This window comes from Helobdella robusta (genome assembly GCF_000326865.2).
Source record: "Helobdella robusta unplaced genomic scaffold HELROscaffold_1, whole genome shotgun sequence".
In the NCBI taxonomy this organism is placed as follows: domain Eukaryota; kingdom Metazoa; phylum Annelida; class Clitellata; order Rhynchobdellida; family Glossiphoniidae; genus Helobdella; species Helobdella robusta.
In genome coordinates, this window is record NW_008703570.1 from 11377049 (window position 1) to 11398534 (window position 21486).

Genomic DNA, 21486 nt, shown 5'->3' on the forward strand with positions numbered 1-21486 from the left:
ATTACAACACGCCAGACCATGACACTAGACATTACAATGAAACATCAATCTAACCTTGAAAAAACAGGAAGGAACCATAACTTGGGATTTTTGCCAAAAATCTCATAAAAGTTGGCCTTGTAACCGAGATTAAATGCATGTTCATCCTTCAAACCGTTGGCAAACATAGGAGTTTGGTAGGATTCTGTCAATAATTAAATGATGGATATTCTGTAAGTGTTGTCTGGCTAAGTAACAACTTGAATTTAATGAACTAATAATGAATTTTCCATCGACCCATCACATCCAATCAATCAACCAACCAAACGACCAACCAACAGACCGACCGACCAATCAAAACTGACCAATAGTTGATCGATTGAGGACCACAAGATAGACGTGATAACTCAGTAGGACAGTGATAGATATGAAGAACATGGCGCTGATGAAGAAGAGAAAAACTACGTGAAGATTACCCATGTTGGATGATATCGTGCTCGCTACTCCCTGGATGAACAAATTAAATAATTAAAAATTAAATGATTAAAAATGGAGAAAATAATTAATAAAAATATAAAAAAGTTATAATGTGTAAATCAGAGAAAAAAGATGAAAAAAATTTTGAAAAAACTTTTGTAGATTTAATTGACAAAAATTTGAAAATATACATTTGTGCATGGTTGGTTATATTTCATTCATATCATATGGCAAGCATTAACAAAAATTTGAATTAGTATGATGGTGGAGACATATTATTTACTTAATAACATACGATAATTTTTTATTGACTTTCCAAATTGTGATTCTTTTTAAGAAAAATTACTTCTTACTAATATAACCATAAAGAAAAAATATTAAATTAAAAAATAAAAAACAAAAAGCAGCCAATCAAACAACCTCCCAGAAGATGATGAAATATTTGAATGAAGTTGAAAATATGTAGAGACAGTAGAGCAGACCATAAACCAGAAAGAGAAGGAAGAATTTGTAATTGGAAAAACACACACAATTATTCACCCTGCGAGTTGGAGTTTTAATTTACAATTAATTTTAAATAAATTAATTTAGCTAACCTCAATTTAAGATCAACGTTTATTTTTTAATTTAAAATAATTTACATCCTAGCAAGCTACATACTGTCATATATTTTTTAAAATATTAATAATGTATAAATGTCATTAATATTTTAAAAGACATTCCAAGAGCATTTAGTAAAATGAATCATGATGAAGATACTTGATTTGTAATTGAAAAATAAAAAAGTAATTAAATAACTGAATGCTGAAGAATGCAGATAGCAAAAATTATTAAAATTAAATTATCAAACCAAAGCATTCAAAAAACGTCGTCAAAGATTTTTCAAACAAGTTTTTAAAAAAAATCACACCAGCCTACCAGGGACAATGGTGGTCCAACTTCAAAATGCACCTGAAATAAATTACACAAAGTCATATCATACCTAGAAGCTATTGCAAAAAATGAAGGATGAACACGAATGAATGATACAATTTTAGGAATTCTACAATTTTATTTCATCCTCACAGTAAATAAACTCAATCAATTTTTTCAACAAATTTCTTAAATCATTATCTTATAGTATCATCATTTTAGAACATTCAGTCATGTGATGTCATTTATTTTGCATAATATAGCTAAAAAAAGTTTTTCATAACCAAAACCAGCGAATATCTACAATTGTTTGTCCAAGTTTGCAACAATCTCATCTGCAAAGTTCTAACTTTGAACCAGCCAACCAACTAACAGGAATATGAGCAAAGAATAAAATAAGAGCATAAAAAGAATAAAAATTTAATAAAGAAAAAATGAAATATAAGTTAAATAAAGAATAAGAAAAATAAAAATTTAATAAGACTTACTTGCCACATACAGAACAGTGATGAGCTCGATCTGGTTTGATGGCGTTGCATTTCTCACAGAACCTAACATCTGATTGAATAAATTATCATGCACACATCACTGAAACATCATTTACACATCCCTAAAACATCATTTACACATCACTAAACTATCCTCTTAAAAACTTTAAAAATTAATAAAGAAAATGAACAAACCTCCAGTCACTAAACGACATTGCACACCTAATGACTTTCCAAAATTATTAATAATCTTTTTCCTTTCTGCTGTGCTGCCAAGTAACTCTCTGGTAACAACATCTGAACTTGATAAGTTGTACTTTGCGATGATGTAAGATTTAATGGATGATTGTATTATTTTGGGATTAAAAATTGTGATATACCAAATTTTAGTAGTTTTAATAAATAAATTTAATTAATTCTAATAATAAAATGAAATTTAATAAATAAAATATTTTAATAATCAAAAAGAGACAACTGAATTTAAAAAAATTATTGAATGGATTATCACTACTTCAAATGGAGGGACGGCAACAGGTGTGAACACGGTAACCCAAAAAGACCAGGAAAAGAAGAACAAGATAAGATGATAGAAGATCAAGTACAAAACTAAAAATGTTGGCAATTGTTTTTTAGTAAATATTGATGTCAACTAATTATATAATTAATATTATTATAATTATTTTATTTTATCTCAATTTCAAATCATTTGAATCAAATGAAATACAATGAAATTAAATTTTTACTTTTTTCTGCAAGGTTCTCAACATTAACTGAGTGGTGAATGAAAATTGAAAATAATTAAGTTAAGTAAATTAAAAAATTATTTTCATTTAAATTACATATTTAAATAATAATTTTTTAATAATAAAAAGAAATCAAATAAAATATGAAATTATAAATATAAAATAAAATAAAAATAAATAAATCAATCACCCAATCAGACCATTAAGCATTAACAATCCTATAAACATTTTTTTTTAATTAATGACTAAAGAACTAACACAAGCATAACTGGATGGTGTAGGCGTAGTAGGACCAGACGACGATCGTCGTAACGAATATAACCGGGACAGCACGAAGAAGAGACAGCAAGAACTTCACACACTTGCTGGCCATTTTTAAAATTAAATAAACAACATAAACTAAACAGTAGATTGTTTAAAAATAACTCTCAAAGCTTTCGATTCTATGCATATACTTAGAATTGATATATATCGAATCTATGCTCAGAATATACCTTTATTTTACATATATGCTTATACTCATACATATAGAATTTATATATATATCCATATATGAAGAATAAAATATATCAAATAAATCAACCTATAAAATCAGATTATTAAAAATCTTACATTTTCTTTATGTCATACTTGGCATTCTATTCCGTCAGACTATAAAAATGGCAATGCTTGTAGACGTGGTCACTGGTCAGCTGTTTAAAAACAACTGACCGTTGAATTTGAGATTAGAATTGATCCATTTTATCCTTCTGATTATACACTATACTGGAAACAAAGGCGTCGTTAACGTCACATATGGTATTTTATTTTATACTGGAAACATTCAAATAGCAGATGCCACTTTATATAGTAAACGATTAAAAGTTTTGTTAATCGCTGAGCAAGATTTTCGTCGAGTGTATTCAAAAAACGATACAGGGCGATGCTGTGTACAACGTAAAATTGTTTCACAAATTATCTTATGAGACTTATAGAATAATTTTTAAAATTTGCACGTTCATGTATAAGTCTCAATCTAAATTATTTCCTAAGTACTTATCAGATATATTAATTGAACCTAAACGCCCCGGTTTACGATCGTCTTCTTTTTCTCGCTTTTTCTTAACTCGTGTTAAACACTCTTTTGCCAAATCTGCTTTTGCTTTTTCTGGTCCTTTTCTCTGGAACTCTCTACCTACTTCTCTAACTATTTCTCCATCACTTGCGAAGTTCAGAGCGGATCTCAAGACCCATCTGTTTTCAAAATTCATTGAGGAGCGCTGTTGAACATCGCGGAAATAGCGCTTTATAAGCTAATTGATTGATTGATTGATTGAGACCAAACCTTTGCAAAGTTGTGTGGTTGTCATTTTTTAGTTTCACGTGTAATTAACTCCATTGCAATACCATCCACTCACTGATCTTATATACACATAGTTCTGTGCAGTGCACCCACCAAAATGGAATGCCAAAAAATGTTCGCCTGCTTATAGACTTTCTTCAACGACCTTCAAATGACGAAATTGTACAGATTTAATGACAAGTTTTAATGAAATGAGATTTTTATTTATTTGCACTTAGTACGATCACTTAACACAATTTATTTTATTAACTGCTGTTTGTTTATGACGATTAGGTGAGTGAACCGGCAATAATTTGTTTAATAAATCACCACATTCGGGTGATTGACACTGAACTAGCAATGAAAAAACTCCTACGTAGCATTAACTACGGCCGTGTCACGTCATACATGCGTCGTATTAAATATTAACCACATTAAATTCGATTCACATTCAAATAAATAGATTCACATTAATGACGAAACGATGAAAAATAAAAATAATTTGGTGATAATTATATAAATTCATAATCATTTGAGAATTTGTTGTGAACATTAATTGAATCGAAAAATGTTACTTCACTGGTTCACTTAATTTCAACTATTACGACCGACTTTAAAAGCGTTTAAATTTGAAGTATGCATCGCTTATTGCTCAAACTTTACATTCTTTTACATAATTATATGTTCACTCTAATACTTAGAAATAATTAACGTTGGATCTTGGATCTAGCTAGAATGTAACTCAATTGCATTAAAATATATGCAGGCTTGCATTGCACTGCACCGTGCAAATGTCATTCATCATGCTAAAAGATTAAAGGTCCGTGACACTCTTCCTAGGTTCAGCTTCAGAGCAATCAACAACACACAACACAAGCAACACACATGAATACGTGCTAAACGACGCATCACACACGAAGCATGTGAAAGGCGGGAATTGTTTTGTCGTATTCGAATCGAACCCGGTCACTGTATACACTTGCGAGACAGAACCATGCAACCTTAATCGCTAGGCCACCAGTGTAACAACGTCACGATTCAATTAAGTTTTTTGAAGAATTAAAAATACATTTTATTTGTTTTACTTTATTACAAATCTAAAACAATTGTAATAAAATTTGCAAAAATATACAGCAACCCAAATGCTAAAAAATTTATTCAATAACAGTAATTCCACTATTTTTTACAGTTAATACCTCATTAGATACATTATTGAACTTTCTGGGAAGAATGTAGCATTTCAATTTTTCAACAAAAATAAAAATTAGCTCAAGTCTTAAAATAAGAGCATTTCAATACTACTCACTATAATAAAAGATGTATGCAAATTAGTTAACATCCGCACGTACACACATAACACACACACATTTACACACACACATTACACACACACACCACACACACACACACACATACACACACACAGCATATTTCACATATTAAATAAACAAGACATACGCTTAGTTTTGAGGCACTTGACAAAAAAAGTTGACTGAAAATATTTTATTTCATAGGTTACCGCCACGAGAGTAATGTAGGTACCTACTATTGCTTCACACGAAAGTTACAGAATGAAAAATTGTGACAAAAATATGATTTATAATCTTTAATTATCATTCAATTAGTTGAAAAGGTTTGAAAATGTAATAGTTCATAAAGTATCGCTGTCAAAACTGATTTATTTAACTTACTTTTTACAGCTGTGTAATAGTGTAAATAATATGAGTTGCGTTGAGAGTTAACGAGTAAATCTTATTTATTGCATGAAAAACATTCAGAATAAGTGAATAAATTTGTTATATAATATTTTAATCCTTTGTACGTAAAAAGTACATACAGTACAGTATAGGACAGTACACACACACTACACACACACACACACACACACACACACACATACACACACACATTTACCATTGGTTGTCAATCTTTCTTCTACGAAGTGGTCAAGTTCAGTATATATATATTAATGCACGGTCTTTCATATATAACAATGTATATGTATATTATCATTCTATAATATATTCTTTTTAATGCCTTGAGTTAGTCGCTTTTATGAGACGTGACATGAAACGTGATGAAGATGATGAAGACGGACGCAAAGGTTGCAGATGATGAGGGCGGTGATGATGATATAAATGCCACAGATAATGATGAGATGTTTAAAACGATGACGACGGTTCAATGATAATGATGATGACGTGTCAATAAAGATCAAACATCACCACATTTCCTTCCGCTTCAATGAGACACAAACTTCTGTCATCATCTGACAGCGTGACATACCTTGCGCTTCTGAAGTTCAGACTTGCCGGAAGATCGTTAACGTACTCCCCATTTTGGTCAAATTTCATCAAACGGTTTCTTGAGTCCTCGACGACAATAACATTACCACACGAGTCGACACAAGATCCTTTCAGTTGCCATTTCGGGTCAGAAACACTCTTTACGTGATTACCTTTAGTGTCAAAAATTTTCAAACAATTTTCGTCGGACACAAAAATTCGATGATGTTTGTGGCAAACTGATAAATAATTTGGAGAGCTAAAAAAATTTTCTTCACGATTTCCAATCAGCCAGTTTATTCTTCCATTCCGATTTAGGCATGTCAAACTTTTTCTGTGAGAATCTGTTACAAAAAACATTTCATTGTAATAGCCAAGAGCTTGAGGCAAATTGAAGATCGTTTTTACGGGTTTAAGAAATTTGTTTCTAACTTCACTAACGGTTCTAGAATTTTTGTCAATTGTAGCAAATTCACCAGACGTCTCTAATCTAGTTAAGCCAAGTGGATAAAAATTCTGTTTGTTAATTATCGTTTCAACAACTTTACCGTCAGTTGTGCTTAAAGAAAGCAACGTACCTTTTGCCATTTCGGTAACCGCCACGTTTTGATTCGAGTTGAAAAAACAAACACCCGACGGTTTGGAGGAATGATGGCTGGCATCTCGAAGACATGTTGACCATTTCCTCCGCACTCCCATCGCAACGGAATTTGACACGGGAGATAATTTTGACGACGATTTCTCTTTAGACAAATTATTCTCATGAAAAAGTTTTTCAGGTAAAACGTAAGGATCAGGCAGTTGACGTAGCTCCCCTAGGCTACCGGCGGAGGCAGACGAGTATTCAAAAGAATATTTAGCCATCACTGTAGGAGGAATGCTGATTAATTCTGGCTGCTTGCTAATTTCACTGGCACGTTTCAAAATTTTTTCCACATTCAATCCAGCGAATACTTCATTCACTGAGTCAGTATAGTTGATCATTAACGACGTTAAGAGTTTGCTAGCGCTCGACTGAACAAGCTCACAATACTGTTTTATGGCATTTATGGAATGCATGAAGATACTTTTTATATTGTCGATTTGTGAGAAGAGTTTACTGCCTGCGTTTTTAATATTTTGAATCGCCTCATTTACAATTCCGTTAATTTTTTGTTTCATAAAATCTAAATCTTTAACCTTTTGATCATGTAGATAGTTTATCCGCAGTATAATGTCCTTCAAAGCACTTTCGCTCCTCGTCAACTTGTCTGTAGATTCTACAACATAATTTTTTATCCTGACTTTGTCAGTTAATAGGCCATCCATCGACTTTTTTTGAATGAATTTCAAGACAGGATTATCTTTGTGAAATCCTGTCACCAAAGATAAATGATGGAAAACTTTTCCGCAAACAGGGCAAGTGACATTCGCACCAACGTTTTTAGACGACTTCAACGATGACTGATAGGAAGTGAATTTTTCAAAATAATCCTCAATGCAAAATTTGCAAAAAACGTCGAAGCAATTCGCATTCGTAACCGGGTCTCTAATTGTAGCGCCGCACAACGTACAAATTATCATCTTACAAGTTTCTTGTATTTCTTTATTATTCATTTTAACTGAATTATAATTAAAAATTAATAAAAAAAAACAAATTATTGCTACATATACACCAGTAAAGTTTACGCGTCGTCACCAACGGTGTCCCACACGAGTGTGAATTCCATTTAGAATATTTCAGCTATTGGTTGTTTTTATATAAAACAATTCATTATGCTAGAGTTATTATATAAATATAATCAATATAAACATATACACATGTAAATGTATAATTATTTGTATGTGTACGTATGTAATATTAGTTTAGTTGATGAGTGCTATATATACAGGCAGTGTTTTACGTTATAAGCTTTAGAATTGCATAGCTTTTATCTGAAACGGAGTATGAATAATTAAATCAATTAACTACATGTCATCTTATTATTATTTATTTGTTTCTTTATATGCGTGTGCTTATTTATTTTTATGTATGCAAACAAATATGTGAATGCTCGCTAGTAAACATTTGTGCTAGATCGTATATAACCATATACTTTATTTATACATTTTATCTATTTCATGTTCTCATTTACTTCTTACTTTTCATTTAGTCAATTTTTTTTGTTTGCAAGAGTTTTATTTTCAAAGAGTAATTAACGAAAAAAGAGATGTAGTAGCAGAAGAGTCAACATGAAATAACCTTCGCGAGTAATTACCTTTCCCAACAATTTTCGTGAGATTAGAGGAGAGTAGCCTGTAGACAGGTTGTAAAACCACCCATCTAGGAAGTACTGAAATAATATTGTCGTCTCGCTACCAGGGAGGTTTACGGATTTGTCTTCACAAAGTATGAAAATAAACAGGAAAGATTTATAATATTAAACCTGACACTGCCACACTATACACTCATTAAAGATCTATATGTAACGTTGTGAATTTATTATAACTGGTTTTACGTTAATTTACACGCGACAAATGCTAAATTTATCAACTTTGAATATATTTCGTTTCAATATTAGTCGAAACATGAATTTTCAGATGAAAAAATGATGATTCAACATCAACATTAATGAGCTTTCATTGTTCAACTGTGTGCAGTTTTATTTACGGCTGCATTTGATGGTTTCGTGATGAACACACCAGTTTTACTGGTAATAATAAATATCTTAAATATATAATAAAACTTTTATATGGTAAAAACCATGTACTTACAATTATTGTGTTGAATTTTATATGTATTGACGCTTTTTACCGAAAATCTGGCAGAAAAAAACAAAAGAATGTTAAATTCATAGTTACTTAAAATTTCTAAAAAGGTTTCAAAACATAATTTGACCCAACAATTTTTTCACGTTAAATTAGGTTTTGTGCATTTTTTATTAAATCGCCAAATATTGATCACATGCTGGAAAAAACATTTATGCCATAAGCAGGAGTTGCGCTAACTTTTTTATCGATTACATTAAGCTGTAAAAACATCTTGAGAGGCCAGCTCTTTCAGTCACTTGAATTATTCACTTAGTGTATCCTACCTCTATCATAACCGTGAAAATAATGTTAACAAAACAATGCTGGTTTTTAATATGATTTACATATTAAAAACCAGCATTGTTTTATTCAAATTAAATTCTCAATTCATAAATATTCAAATTCAATTGTCATTGTAAAACTAAAAAAAACGTGAAAGCATCTGCCTTGATTTTACTAACGGTTATTGTATAACTGTTATATACCACGACAGCAATATGAACAAGGCGAGTAATACAACATGCACTTCCTACATCGTGCTAAACAACGAAACACCATAAATTACATTAACGCATTTCTATAGATTCACTGCTCTATGTAAAAATGTTGACATGAATTTTATACAATAGCGGGACCTATCACAAATTATATTGAATGCTAATGCATTATGGGACGTAAATTCTTAATTCTTTTGCAAGGTTAATCATTTTTACGTGGTTGTTTTACGCGCATTGTTTTGAAAATATGAGATTTATTAGATTTTTTTAAATTCGTGTGTGAGTATCGTGTCATAATTGAATAAACCTACGACGTACTCTTTCGTTAATTCACTAATCATAAATTTATCAACCAACTAATCGTCTAACCAACCAATCAACGATGCAACCAACCAACCAGTCGTTTGATCAGTTAAGTAAAAAAAATTCACCCAAAATATTTTTAAGATTTCGCTTGTCAAGATGATAAACATCGCTTTTAAATAAACTGCACGATGTCAGAGGATTAAAAATAATGAGTAACTTGCATCAAAAGTTTAATTCATGATAGATGTACTGTATTAATCGAAAACGAGGTTTTGTAAGAGAAAGTAATTGAAGAAAATTAAGATAATTACAATATAAAAATCATTTAATTTAATTACTACTCACATATATCCATACATTAATTAATTACAATTATATCTCATTCTGTAGCATGAATTATTTTTACTTTGTTATTCTCGTTTATGGTAGACTTTTTAATATTTTTAGTTATTATCGCGTCGGACCAATTATTGTTATATTTATGTTTTGCATATCCTACCAGTCACCAACCGCTTTGTTAGTTAGACTAATTTCTACCATTAAATGAAATGAAGCACTTGATTTAAACAATAACATAACGTTCTCATGTAGCGCGGGTTGGGTTGAAAGAAAACAAAATCTCGATATAATTTTCAACCGTTTCAACTCCCCACAACAATAAAATTTGGTTAAACTTTGTGTCTTAGTACCGAAACTGTGAGAAAAATTTAATTCAGAATGAGATATAACTTTAACCCTGAAAACATGCACTCCCACTGGCTTGAACCAATCATCCAAACAGACTGATACGATATTCACTATACCCCAAATTATAATGGATATGTGACTTCAATAGCTGTTTCTGCTTCAGCTAAAGTTTATAATAAAGAGAATAAAATAAGGCAATGACGTAATTAAAGTAGTGTCATCAATAAATAACACGTAGGAATTGAACTATGTTACTATGTTATACTATACTATGAACTATGTTATCGCAAAGTTGAGTTGGGACTTGGATTGGAAGCAACATTATTATATATTATTATATTGCATTTAAGCTTCTATGGATATCATTATCTTAAGGTTTCTTGTATCAATTATGATGAATGCGTGACGTGAATGCTGCCCAAGCCTCTATAAACTTTAATCAGAAATTGAATCCTATCCAGATACCTGAACACCGTACTTGTTTACACATTTCTAAATCATTTACTTTTAGTTTTTATGTTAACTTGTTTTTAAAAAAGGCGATACAATTTTTTTAAGTTAGGAGCTTTTTACTCAAAAGAGATGGCTTACAAATTTTAAGTTGTTTTATAAAAATGTGGCCATTTTATACGAACTATAACCAAAAAAGCCAAAATGAATGCATCGATGCATTCGAACGAGGCGATCGAATTTAAGCCAATTTTGCGGTCCGGCGGCATTAACGCCGTCATCAGGCGCACTGATTCAGGTAGCAGCATTAATAGTTTAAACAACAATTCAAAGATCAAACGAAGAGTTTGTTTTAAAGAAACTGCAGACGTGTTCGAAGATGGCTACGAGGTCGGTCAGACAATTCTCAATGATGACCATTCTCGTTTTTCCGCCCTCAGGTCCCCACTGCGGAAACTTTCGAATTTCCTCAACAAAAAAACTTCTCTAAATAATTCGCACAGTTATCATCAATGTGTCAGTTCCCCAGAAGAGTCGGATGATGGGGATAACTTGTTCATCTTAGATAACATTCAAAGCGACATACCAATCATAATGCTGAAGAAGAACATTTCAACATCATCATCTAGGAACCTCATAGCACCATTGGCCACGATGGATGACATGGAACTGTTTGACAGTTTTGAGGATTCAGATGAATCTTCAATCAATGATTGGATTGATGATGTCAATGAGGATGTGATCAACAATAACAACGACCTCAACGACAGTGCATCAGACGAGAAGTCGAACTGTGTGAGGGTTTGTTACAGCGATGAATACAACAACGATGTCAACGATGAGGATGACAATGGTGATGATGATGATGATGAAGACAATGATGATGACATGATTAATGTGATGATGGTAAAGTTACTTCAGGAAAAACAACTGAGTGATGATGAATCTAATAAGGAAGAAATCAGTGTTGATGAGAGCCTGGATCTCAATGGAAATGATAATGCAACTGTTTCCTCTACTGGATTCAATAAAAACAATTACAACAGTGAAGATGGTAATGACGGTGATGATGAAGATGAGGGTTCTAACTGCCTGATTGATGATGAATTTGACACAAATGATGGATCATTTTTAAGGACTGATGTCGTAAAAATAACTGGCCAAAATTTTCAATTCGTTACTGATTCCACCATCGAAATCATCAATGATGATAGTTCACCAACGAATGATGATGATGATGATGATGGTGGTGGTGATGATAACAAAGAGATAGGGCTCCATGAAATTTGTAGTAATAATGATGAAGATGTACAGGATGAAAATCGTGGCAAAACCATGGTAGGTGTTGAGGATGTTAATGACAAATTAGAAAAGGAAACATTACATGAAAGTGAAACAAAAAAATCTGGAATTTCCAACAATGATATAATTAACATCATGGGTGGAAAAAATGAGCTTCTTTGTTGTCACTCTGAAAATAATTACTCCAATAATAGTAATAATAATATTAATAAAATTGATAATAATAGTACTTATAATAATCCTTTAGATTATTGGAGCAACTACAAGAAAGAATTTGATAATGTTAATGAGAATAGGAGTCACAATGAAGAATATAATTATATTAATTATAACAGTAATAATTATGAATCTTTAAATAATAAAGGTAATGATAGTAGTAGTGACCTTGGGAAGGTCATGAATAAAATCTTGAGTAGTAGTAATAGTAATGATAGTGGTTTGTTTGAATATGACGGTAGGAGTATGGTTTGTTCAGAAAGTTTAAACAATGATAACGTGGCATTTGTTGGGGGTGTTGGTGATGATAAACATGGTGTTGTTCAATGTAATGATAAGGTTGATGATGAAGCTAATGATGATGATGTTAATGATGCTACTGATATGAACGTTTCTTATGATGTTTGTGACCGTGCTGATAATAAAATGAATGAAGGTGATGATGATTTAAATGTTGAAAACAATGATGATGTCGTTGGCGGAGATGATGTTGGAAATGATGATAATAATGATGAGTTTGCTAATGATGATGGTAGTTATGTTGTCAGTGACATTTGTCATAAAATAAAAAATGTCACATTACACAGTAAAAGTTATCACATGAATGATCGTTTTTGTGTGAGAGGAGATGACGATCTACGTTCTAATTTTAGTAACAGGGATGTATATGCTATTAATAGCAACAATAACAATAATAATAACAAATATAATTATAATAACAATAATGACTTAATTGACTCTCAAATGTATACTGATGATAATGATGAAAAACTTGTGCCTTTGTTTTGTAATAATAATAACAACAATGATAATAATAATAATGGTAATAACAACGATTATAATAATAGCATAAATTTTAATCTTCGTGAAAATATTGTAAACACTGATGGTGATGATGAGGATATTAGATGCGAGAAATGTGATATTAATGATAATGTGGATGATAATAGAGACATTAAAAATGATATAAACAATTCCCCAATAACATCTAATAAGGAGGGTGATGATACAGAGATGGCGATGACGATGATGATGACAAAGACGATTACGTCATCATTGTTGTCACCGACGTCATCGTCGACTAATGATTCTGGTATATTTCTACCCGATTTGAGTGAATCTCTGACTGAAAGCAGATGTGATCAAGTAACAAAGGCTTCAAATACATTCAACGATGCCCACAACAGCGCCGATAATGTCGTTGCTGTCTCCAATGTTCAGTGTAATGATGGTGCAACTAATAACCAGCGTGATCATTGTCTCGATTTTGACGTCACTGCATTAAAGGAGCCACAGAAAGTTGCGTCTCATCAGCAAATGCAACACCAGCAAAATACTGAACTTATTCAAAACCCTCAATATAGACAACAACTGTATTTTCAACAGTTTCTTCCAGAACAACAGGATAAACTTCAACTACAAAATTCTCCAGTACATCATTGTCAACAGTTACTACAACACAAACAACTGCAACACCAATCATTACAACAACAGCATGAACTACAACAACAACCACTTCAGCAACATCCATGGCAGGACAATCCCCATCTATCTTTCACTATAAAACTCAAGCCCATTTTGAAATGGCAATTTATTGAGGGATAGGCTCACAGCTTACTACATATTACCCAGTTAGCTAGCCTTAGGAAACTAAAAAATATTTCTGACACAACCCACAGTGTTTTATTTTTGGCATTTTGTCAATTCATATGCCAAAGTTAAAATTTATTCAATTCTACTTTTTCTTAGTGGAGGTTTCTTACAAATCAAGTTTATTAACTTTAGATCTAGTCATATATTGAATACACACACGTGCCACACCACACACACGCCACACCACACACACACACACTTGGCTGATTTTGTGAACTGCCAAATAATAAATTGTTTCATACTAAATGGTCTAATTATCCATCTTATCTATGTTATTAATGAGTTTAATTTGTACAACGTCCAGTTAGTTACTGATGTTTAGTTTTGTTATTAATATTGTTGTTGTTATATTGTTATTATATTTAATTGTTATGTATAACATTTTTAATATTTATGATAATCAGCATAATGAACGCATCTATAGAATCTACAAATTTATGTTATTGTTTTCCATCGTATTTGCGAATATCACGGGTCGTTTTTACACGATCAATCTTCTTTATTCAATTTTTACCTGTTTTATTCCTGATTAATTGTTTTTATCATCGCGATCATGGCGAGATAACATGTTATCATCATCGCCATTACGTTTATTCCTATCAAAATCATCTGCGTTGTCGTCGTCGTCATCACCTTCCTCAATGACATGTTAATTAATTTTACTTCTTGGTTTAAAGCGTGTTATTTCCTTAAGGCTATTATTATCTCCCATTTTGATCGTTGTTCGTTACTTACATACATAGACACCTACACGCAAACACACATACACACACACACACAGATATACGCACGCACACACACACACCTACGCAAACACACGCAATTTTTATTGGTTATGAGTCAAGTTATTAGTTATTTTTAACTCTGTACATTTTTATTATTTGTCATTATCATTGTTGTTGTTGTTATTTTTATGGTTAAATTAAATTGTTTGTGTGCACGAGTGCCGTTGTGTTTGCGTGTGTGTGCATGCATGTTTGTGTGTGTGTAATTTATAATAACACTTAACAATTTTATTTTTATGTCAGAATATAATGAATGAATATATGAATGATTGAATGAATGAATGAATAAATTTATGTATCCATGCATACATGTATGTATGAATTAAGGAATGAATTAATGATTGGAAGCCCTCTAGTACCTAGGTACAATTGGGATAGTGATAAATTTGTTATTTTATTTTTTTCATACTAGGATGAATAATTTCCCCGTTGAATGTGAACATTTATCAATTTTACGCATATACACACGCACACACTTATACACAAGCACATTTTCACACACACACACACACACACACACATAATGTGAATTGCGAATTAAGTTTTAGATTGTGTGTATAAAAATGTTTTCACAGGATAAGCTCCGATTATGTGAAATAGGTATACTGATTCGAGTAGTATATTTGCTGTATAATGATTAGAATGATTTTCAGTATCATTATTTGTGAGTTTGTGTGTGTGTGAGTGAGTGAGTGAGTGAGTGAGTGAGTGAGTGAGTGAGTGAGTGAGTGAGTGAGAGTGAGTGAGACTTGACGTGCTAGAAGAATGATAACCTAATACATAGTAATAATCACATTGTAATGATAATAACGGAATAATAAGCTTTAATGAAATTTTCTTGCGTAGATTATTAAAATTGCGGTGTATTTTTTTAGATATATTTTATTTTGAACGGCGTTAGATATATGTTTGTGTTTGTAAACTCTCTCTCTTTCTCTCTCTCTCTCTCTCTCTCTCTCTCTCGAATACGTTTTAATTTTTATGTTTTTTTATTTTGAAATTTTTGAAATGTCTGATGTTTTTAGTTGAGGATGTCAGTCACACTTAAGTTACTCTTCATAAATGTAGTTATAATTTTCAAGTGGTTTTTTTTCAAAATTTCATCAATTTCAAAATTTCATCAATCATATCTCGGAAATGATTATTTATTTATTTTTTCTTATTGTTTTGTTTTTATTATTCTTTTTAACTGCGTTATACTCTAAGCTGAACATAGTCAGATAAATTTATGTTGAGATTGGATGTTGGAGTGAGTTCTAACAGATCTTTACCATATCTTAAGATTAAATAACTAATCGTTAAGTTTTTTTATTCAATTTCACGGTCATTTCATGCATCTATTTGAAGTATCTGGTAGTATTTATTGTTGAGCGTTATTTATTATGGTTATATGATTGATTTTCATTATTTTTTTAAAAAATGATTTTATTAAATATAATATTAATAACTCGTAGATATCTTACAAGCAGCTCGTAATTATGCACAATCCAATGTAGATTTATTTATTTGAGAGCGTTTCAGTTTGTTGTTCAGTTATTTTTTTGCAAGATTTAAAACTTTTGAAAAAATATTTTCAACGAGCCAGTTAAACAACATCAGTTAACTGTCCACTTGAATTGAAACACTTTCTTTTTCTTGCGTCAGCTAGCTCTTTAGTCAATTTTTAAAAATTTCAGTTAATTTTTTTGTAAAATTTTCAATAATAATACATAATAAATAAATGATATGCATTTTGTATCTGTTCTACGTGTTTTAATATAATTTTTTATCTTTTGTATGCTGTATTTTATGGAGTGTTATATTCTACATAATCGTGTTTTTGTGTGTTGTTGCTGTTGTTCCGCTCTTTTGATGTATCCAACTGTCTGTGTTTGCTATTCGCTAATTTGATATTTGAACAACATTTTTCACTCGTGTTTGCTAATGATTTACATTTGAAAATTTGTTACGAATCTTTTTTTTTGTCAGCTTTGAGATTTTTTTTCCGTTAACAGATTTTTTAATTCATTACCATCTACATCTGTCCAATTTCTTTCATACAATTTCATATTTCCATTTCATTTTCAGACGATTTTAATACTATTTAAATGATGTGCATGCATAGAAAACCTTATAATAATAATAATAATAATTATTATTATTATTATTACTATTATCATCATTGAATTGTTGGATAAAAATGCTTTTCTCAATTAATAATGCCTTGTTTTAAGATGTCTCCTACCTCGAAAAATTCAATAATTTTAACACACACACAAACACACACTACTTAGGGCATTTGTCTATCATAATCACGGTAATTTAGTAATTTTTTAGTAACTGAGTTTCTTAGTAGATAGATTTTAAAAATAAGTATGATTATAATTAAGCTGTTTTCAATGTTATTTTGATATCGTCTTTGTGTTCATTTTGAAGTCATCGTTAAATTCTTGAGTAGTAATTTTCGGCTATCTATGTTATTGCACTTTTCGTCCTTTTATTCATTCTTTTAATCGTTGTTAGGTTAAAAAAATTGCACGCTTTTTTTGTTAAGTTTTTAAAGTGTGGTTTCTCTAATCCTTTTTTTTTATTTTTATTTATTTTATATATTTTTTCATTTGGCTTATGTAGAATTAACTAAAATGAGTATATACTTACATAGGGACAGGGGCGTCATTTCAGATTTTGGTTGGGGGGGCGAACTTTTGTGGTCTATGACTTAGCATGTAACATATATATATATATATATATATATATATATATATATATATATATATATATATATATATATATATATATATATATATATATATATATATATATATATATATATATATATATATATATATATATATATATATATATATATATATATATATATATATATATATATATATATATATATATATATATATATATATATATATATATATTATTAATAAAGATCACGGCGTTTCTTACAGTACTTAATCTATATGATAGTTTCTCGATTCTTCGAATAATTCTCCGATCTACTAAACTTAACTTGTTAATGCTATTAACAAAATTCCTATTTACAGAAGATGTCATTATCTACATGTATGCATATAGTACTATTTCCACTACCTAGTCTCGTCAGTGCAACATTATAATAAATTATACATTTTTAAAGTTTTTAAAATTTCAAAATTTTTTTAAGTTTTAAAATTACTAAATTATATATCCTATATATATCCTTTTTACAAAGAATTTAAAATTAACACTTTTATAATTTAAAACAGAACATGAATTTTTGTAGGAACAAATGAAATAAATTGTATAGCGCTTGACATTTAAAAATTCAAAATGCACAATATTTTGTATATATAATTATAATAAATTATATAATTGTATATAATTATTTTATAGTGTTTGCAATTTTGTCATAAAAATTTAGAATTTTGATTTCTTGGGGGGGGGCAATTGCCCCCCCCTGCCTCCCCTCAAATGACGCCTCTGCATAGGGATATTATTTGAAGTTAGCTTCAATTAAACATTTCATCTAATGATGTTGATTTATTTATAATAAATATTTATATTTTACCATGTTTCGCATGTATCATGTTCGTTTTCTTCTTTTTATCATAGGTCATAATCGCTTTTCCCAAAAGGTTAAAGGTTAATCTTTCTCTTTTGCGTTTGCCTCAGAGGTTTCAACGACAAACACACACAGCCTATATGAATACGCGTGCACGCATCATACACATCGCATATGATTGGCGGGGATCTCTTTGTATTCGAACCCAGTCATTGCAATAGCAAGACCAGGCGCCTTTAACCATTGAGCCATCACGCCACCCGCCCAAAATTTTGCCTGTCATCATTATCAACATCATCATTAAATCATCAAGAGCACAATCACCAATATCATTAGCATCATTTTTATCATGGTGATGAACATTATCATTATCTTCACAGTTTTTATTCCAATTTGTTATCACAATCAGCCGACTTTGTCATCTAATGTAGACGGATATTATATAAATAGATGACTATTAACTATATATACCATATTTTTTACGTAACTATATCGCATCTCATTTTTTACATATTATTTTTTTGAATAGAACTATTTATTATGTTCCATGAATGTTCATATTTTATTTTATGTTAATTTAATGATAATTTAATGTTAATTAAGTTAATTTTCGTATTATTCATCTGTTTGTTGCACGCATTTCGGTCAATAAATTTTAGAAAACGGAGCTGTTTAATTTTATTGTTTAAATGTCTTCAAAACGAAGTTCTTTTCTTGGAATCTATTCCGTTCACATGCTACAAACAAACACGCGTACACATGTTAATATAGCAGATCACCAGACCGGAGTTTGAGAACATTTCGCGATAAAGATGTGATGTGGCGTTTGTTACGCAGTATTTGATTCATTATTGCAAATTTTTAAGCGTTAGATCAGTTAATAACAAGAATTTAAATTCTCTTTTCGCGCTTCCTTGATATTTCTGCATCGAGGTTGGTTTTTTATTTTAAATTTTGTTTGTGCTCTTAATCTACGTTTTCTTGTCACTGATTTTACATGTCCGTGTTAGAACTCGTGAATCTCGTAGGTGACGATATGATTTATTGAACTTTATCCACTTTATTTAAATGACATTCCATGATTGATGCTTAACTAAAAAAAAGATAAGTTAAAAAGTTAAAAAAAACCATAAGGGCAAACTCCAGTATTTTAAATTTTTAATTAAATTTTCATCAATATGTACATAAAGATTTGTTATGTTAGTAAGCATGAGTAAGCTAAGCAAAGAAAATGAGTGAGAAGGAAAACTTTCTGTGTTGACTTGAGTGTGAAATTGTGAAGTTATATGTTATTTATAGTTATTTATATGTTATTATATTGTGGTGTAATGTAATTTGATATGGGTATAGTTCACATGACTTTTCAATTAAATTCACATTTCAAAATAAAATTCCCATGCTTGCTAAATGATTTTGTTAAGTAACTAAGTCACAATAAAACAAAATATTTAAAAGTTTTGTGGAAATTTGAATTATTTTGAACATAGATTAATATTAATCATTAATGATTAATACTTTAATAGGATACCAAAAATGTCTTTGGTTATTTGTTGTTATTCATTATTTTAAAATATTATTTGAAAATGTGACAGGTATAACATGAGAAAGATCAACAATAATGTTTAATATAATACATTCATATAAATATTATGAATATATAATAAACATAAAAAGATAAACAAGTGTAGTGAAATATATCAATATTATTTAAAAAAAATGTTTACAATGGCATATCACAGTACAATTACATAATCATTTGTTTAATTATGGTTATAAATTATTACTTAATGTTTATCATGATTCATTCTTCATTGCATTGAACTCAACTGTTTGTTTATCATTGTTTACAATATCAACCTATCATCACCAGCTCTGTCAAGATTACCATCATGGTTATTATTATTTCTTTTCACTATCATTATTTCCTACATCACCAACATTGGCTACCATAATTTTTTCATCATTGTAATGGTCATTTGTTTCATCATCACCATCTATACCATTATCATTAACATCGTCATCATCATCATCATCGCCCATATCATGTTCATCATCATCATCATCATCATAGTAATTTTTATCTCCATTGCCTCCATCATTATTTTTACTATCCATCTCATTGACATTTTCATGCAACTGCATCACTCACTCCTACCCATTTTCATCATGCAGACTCAGTATATAAACAATTCATGTTATTTGATACATGAATGCACAGAGCTGAACCAAACATGCACTCTAGCAAATGCACTGCAAACAAACAAACACACACACATGCACACACGCACGCTCAAATTTACCACTTTCTTTAACATTTGATGTTTTTTTCATTTATACATGTATACATACTGTTTATACATGAATTTGTATAGTATGGCATCGGACAGAACGTTAATTATACAAGAATACAAACATACAAAAGCATGTTATGTTTATCAAAACAACTTTGATAACAATGCTAGTGATCATGTTTTAAATAAAAATATTGATAAGAAAAAGTAATGTAGAAAAATAAAATTTTGTGCTGTCTGGGTAAACTTAGAACAGATAGATTATTGGCTGGTGGCTGGCACTACATGAGATTGTGTGTTTGTGTAGGCGCGTGTGTATATGTGTATTATATATACATACATGTGTGTGTATTTGTGTGTGTGTTTGTGTGTATGTATGTGTGTGTGTGTGTAACTGCGATGTTTGTAAATTTGAATAGGTCTATGTGCTGTGCGTTTGGGTGTGTTGCATGTATTTTATTTGCATCTGGTTAATGTAACTTTAATTGCATTAGCGTTTTGTTCAAATAATTGGTATGGGTATGTGGTATAATAATAAGAAACAAGGCAGTGACTCTTGTTTATTCTTTCTTTCAATTATACATTGATCAGATTGTTGGTTGTTCATTCAATCAATCAATCATTCTTCAATTCACTCTTTCATTTCATATCAGTGTATATGAGCAGGCACATACAACGCGTATATTACAATGTGTGTTTTTCAAGTGTGAGTGTGTGTGTATGTGTATATGTATGTGTTTGTGTGTGTGTGTATATGTGTGTGTGTGTGTGTGTGCACACGTCCATGTGT

General features: G+C 30.5%; 3 protein-coding genes across 3 annotated transcripts; 1 reads left to right on the forward strand and 2 right to left on the reverse strand.

Annotated features, from left to right (window-relative positions):
• Positions 1 to 44: 44 nt before the first annotated feature.
• On the reverse strand, positions 45 to 2972 carry HELRODRAFT_63244 (hypothetical protein; the record flags this gene model as incomplete). Its single annotated transcript, XM_009011455.1, has 9 exons — positions 45 to 184; positions 345 to 486; positions 874 to 997; positions 1375 to 1407; positions 1857 to 1926; positions 2052 to 2172; positions 2368 to 2462; positions 2600 to 2626; positions 2858 to 2972. 9 exons carry the CDS (start codon positions 2970 to 2972, stop codon positions 45 to 47), a joined length of 867 nt encoding a protein of 288 aa, XP_009009703.1.
• Positions 2973 to 3609: 637 nt separating this feature from the next.
• HELRODRAFT_159578 (hypothetical protein) lies at positions 3610 to 7801 on the reverse strand (the record flags this gene model as incomplete). Its single annotated transcript, XM_009011456.1, has 2 exons — positions 3610 to 3832; positions 6207 to 7801. The coding sequence occupies 2 exons, from the start codon at positions 7799 to 7801 to the stop codon at positions 3610 to 3612; spliced, it is 1818 nt and encodes a 605-aa protein (XP_009009704.1).
• Positions 7802 to 11118: 3317 nt separating this feature from the next.
• HELRODRAFT_159579 (hypothetical protein) lies at positions 11119 to 14037 on the forward strand (the record flags this gene model as incomplete). Its single annotated transcript, XM_009011457.1, has 2 exons — positions 11119 to 11715; positions 11869 to 14037. The coding sequence occupies 2 exons, from the start codon at positions 11119 to 11121 to the stop codon at positions 14035 to 14037; spliced, it is 2766 nt and encodes a 921-aa protein (XP_009009705.1).
• Positions 14038 to 21486: the final 7449 nt, after the last annotated feature.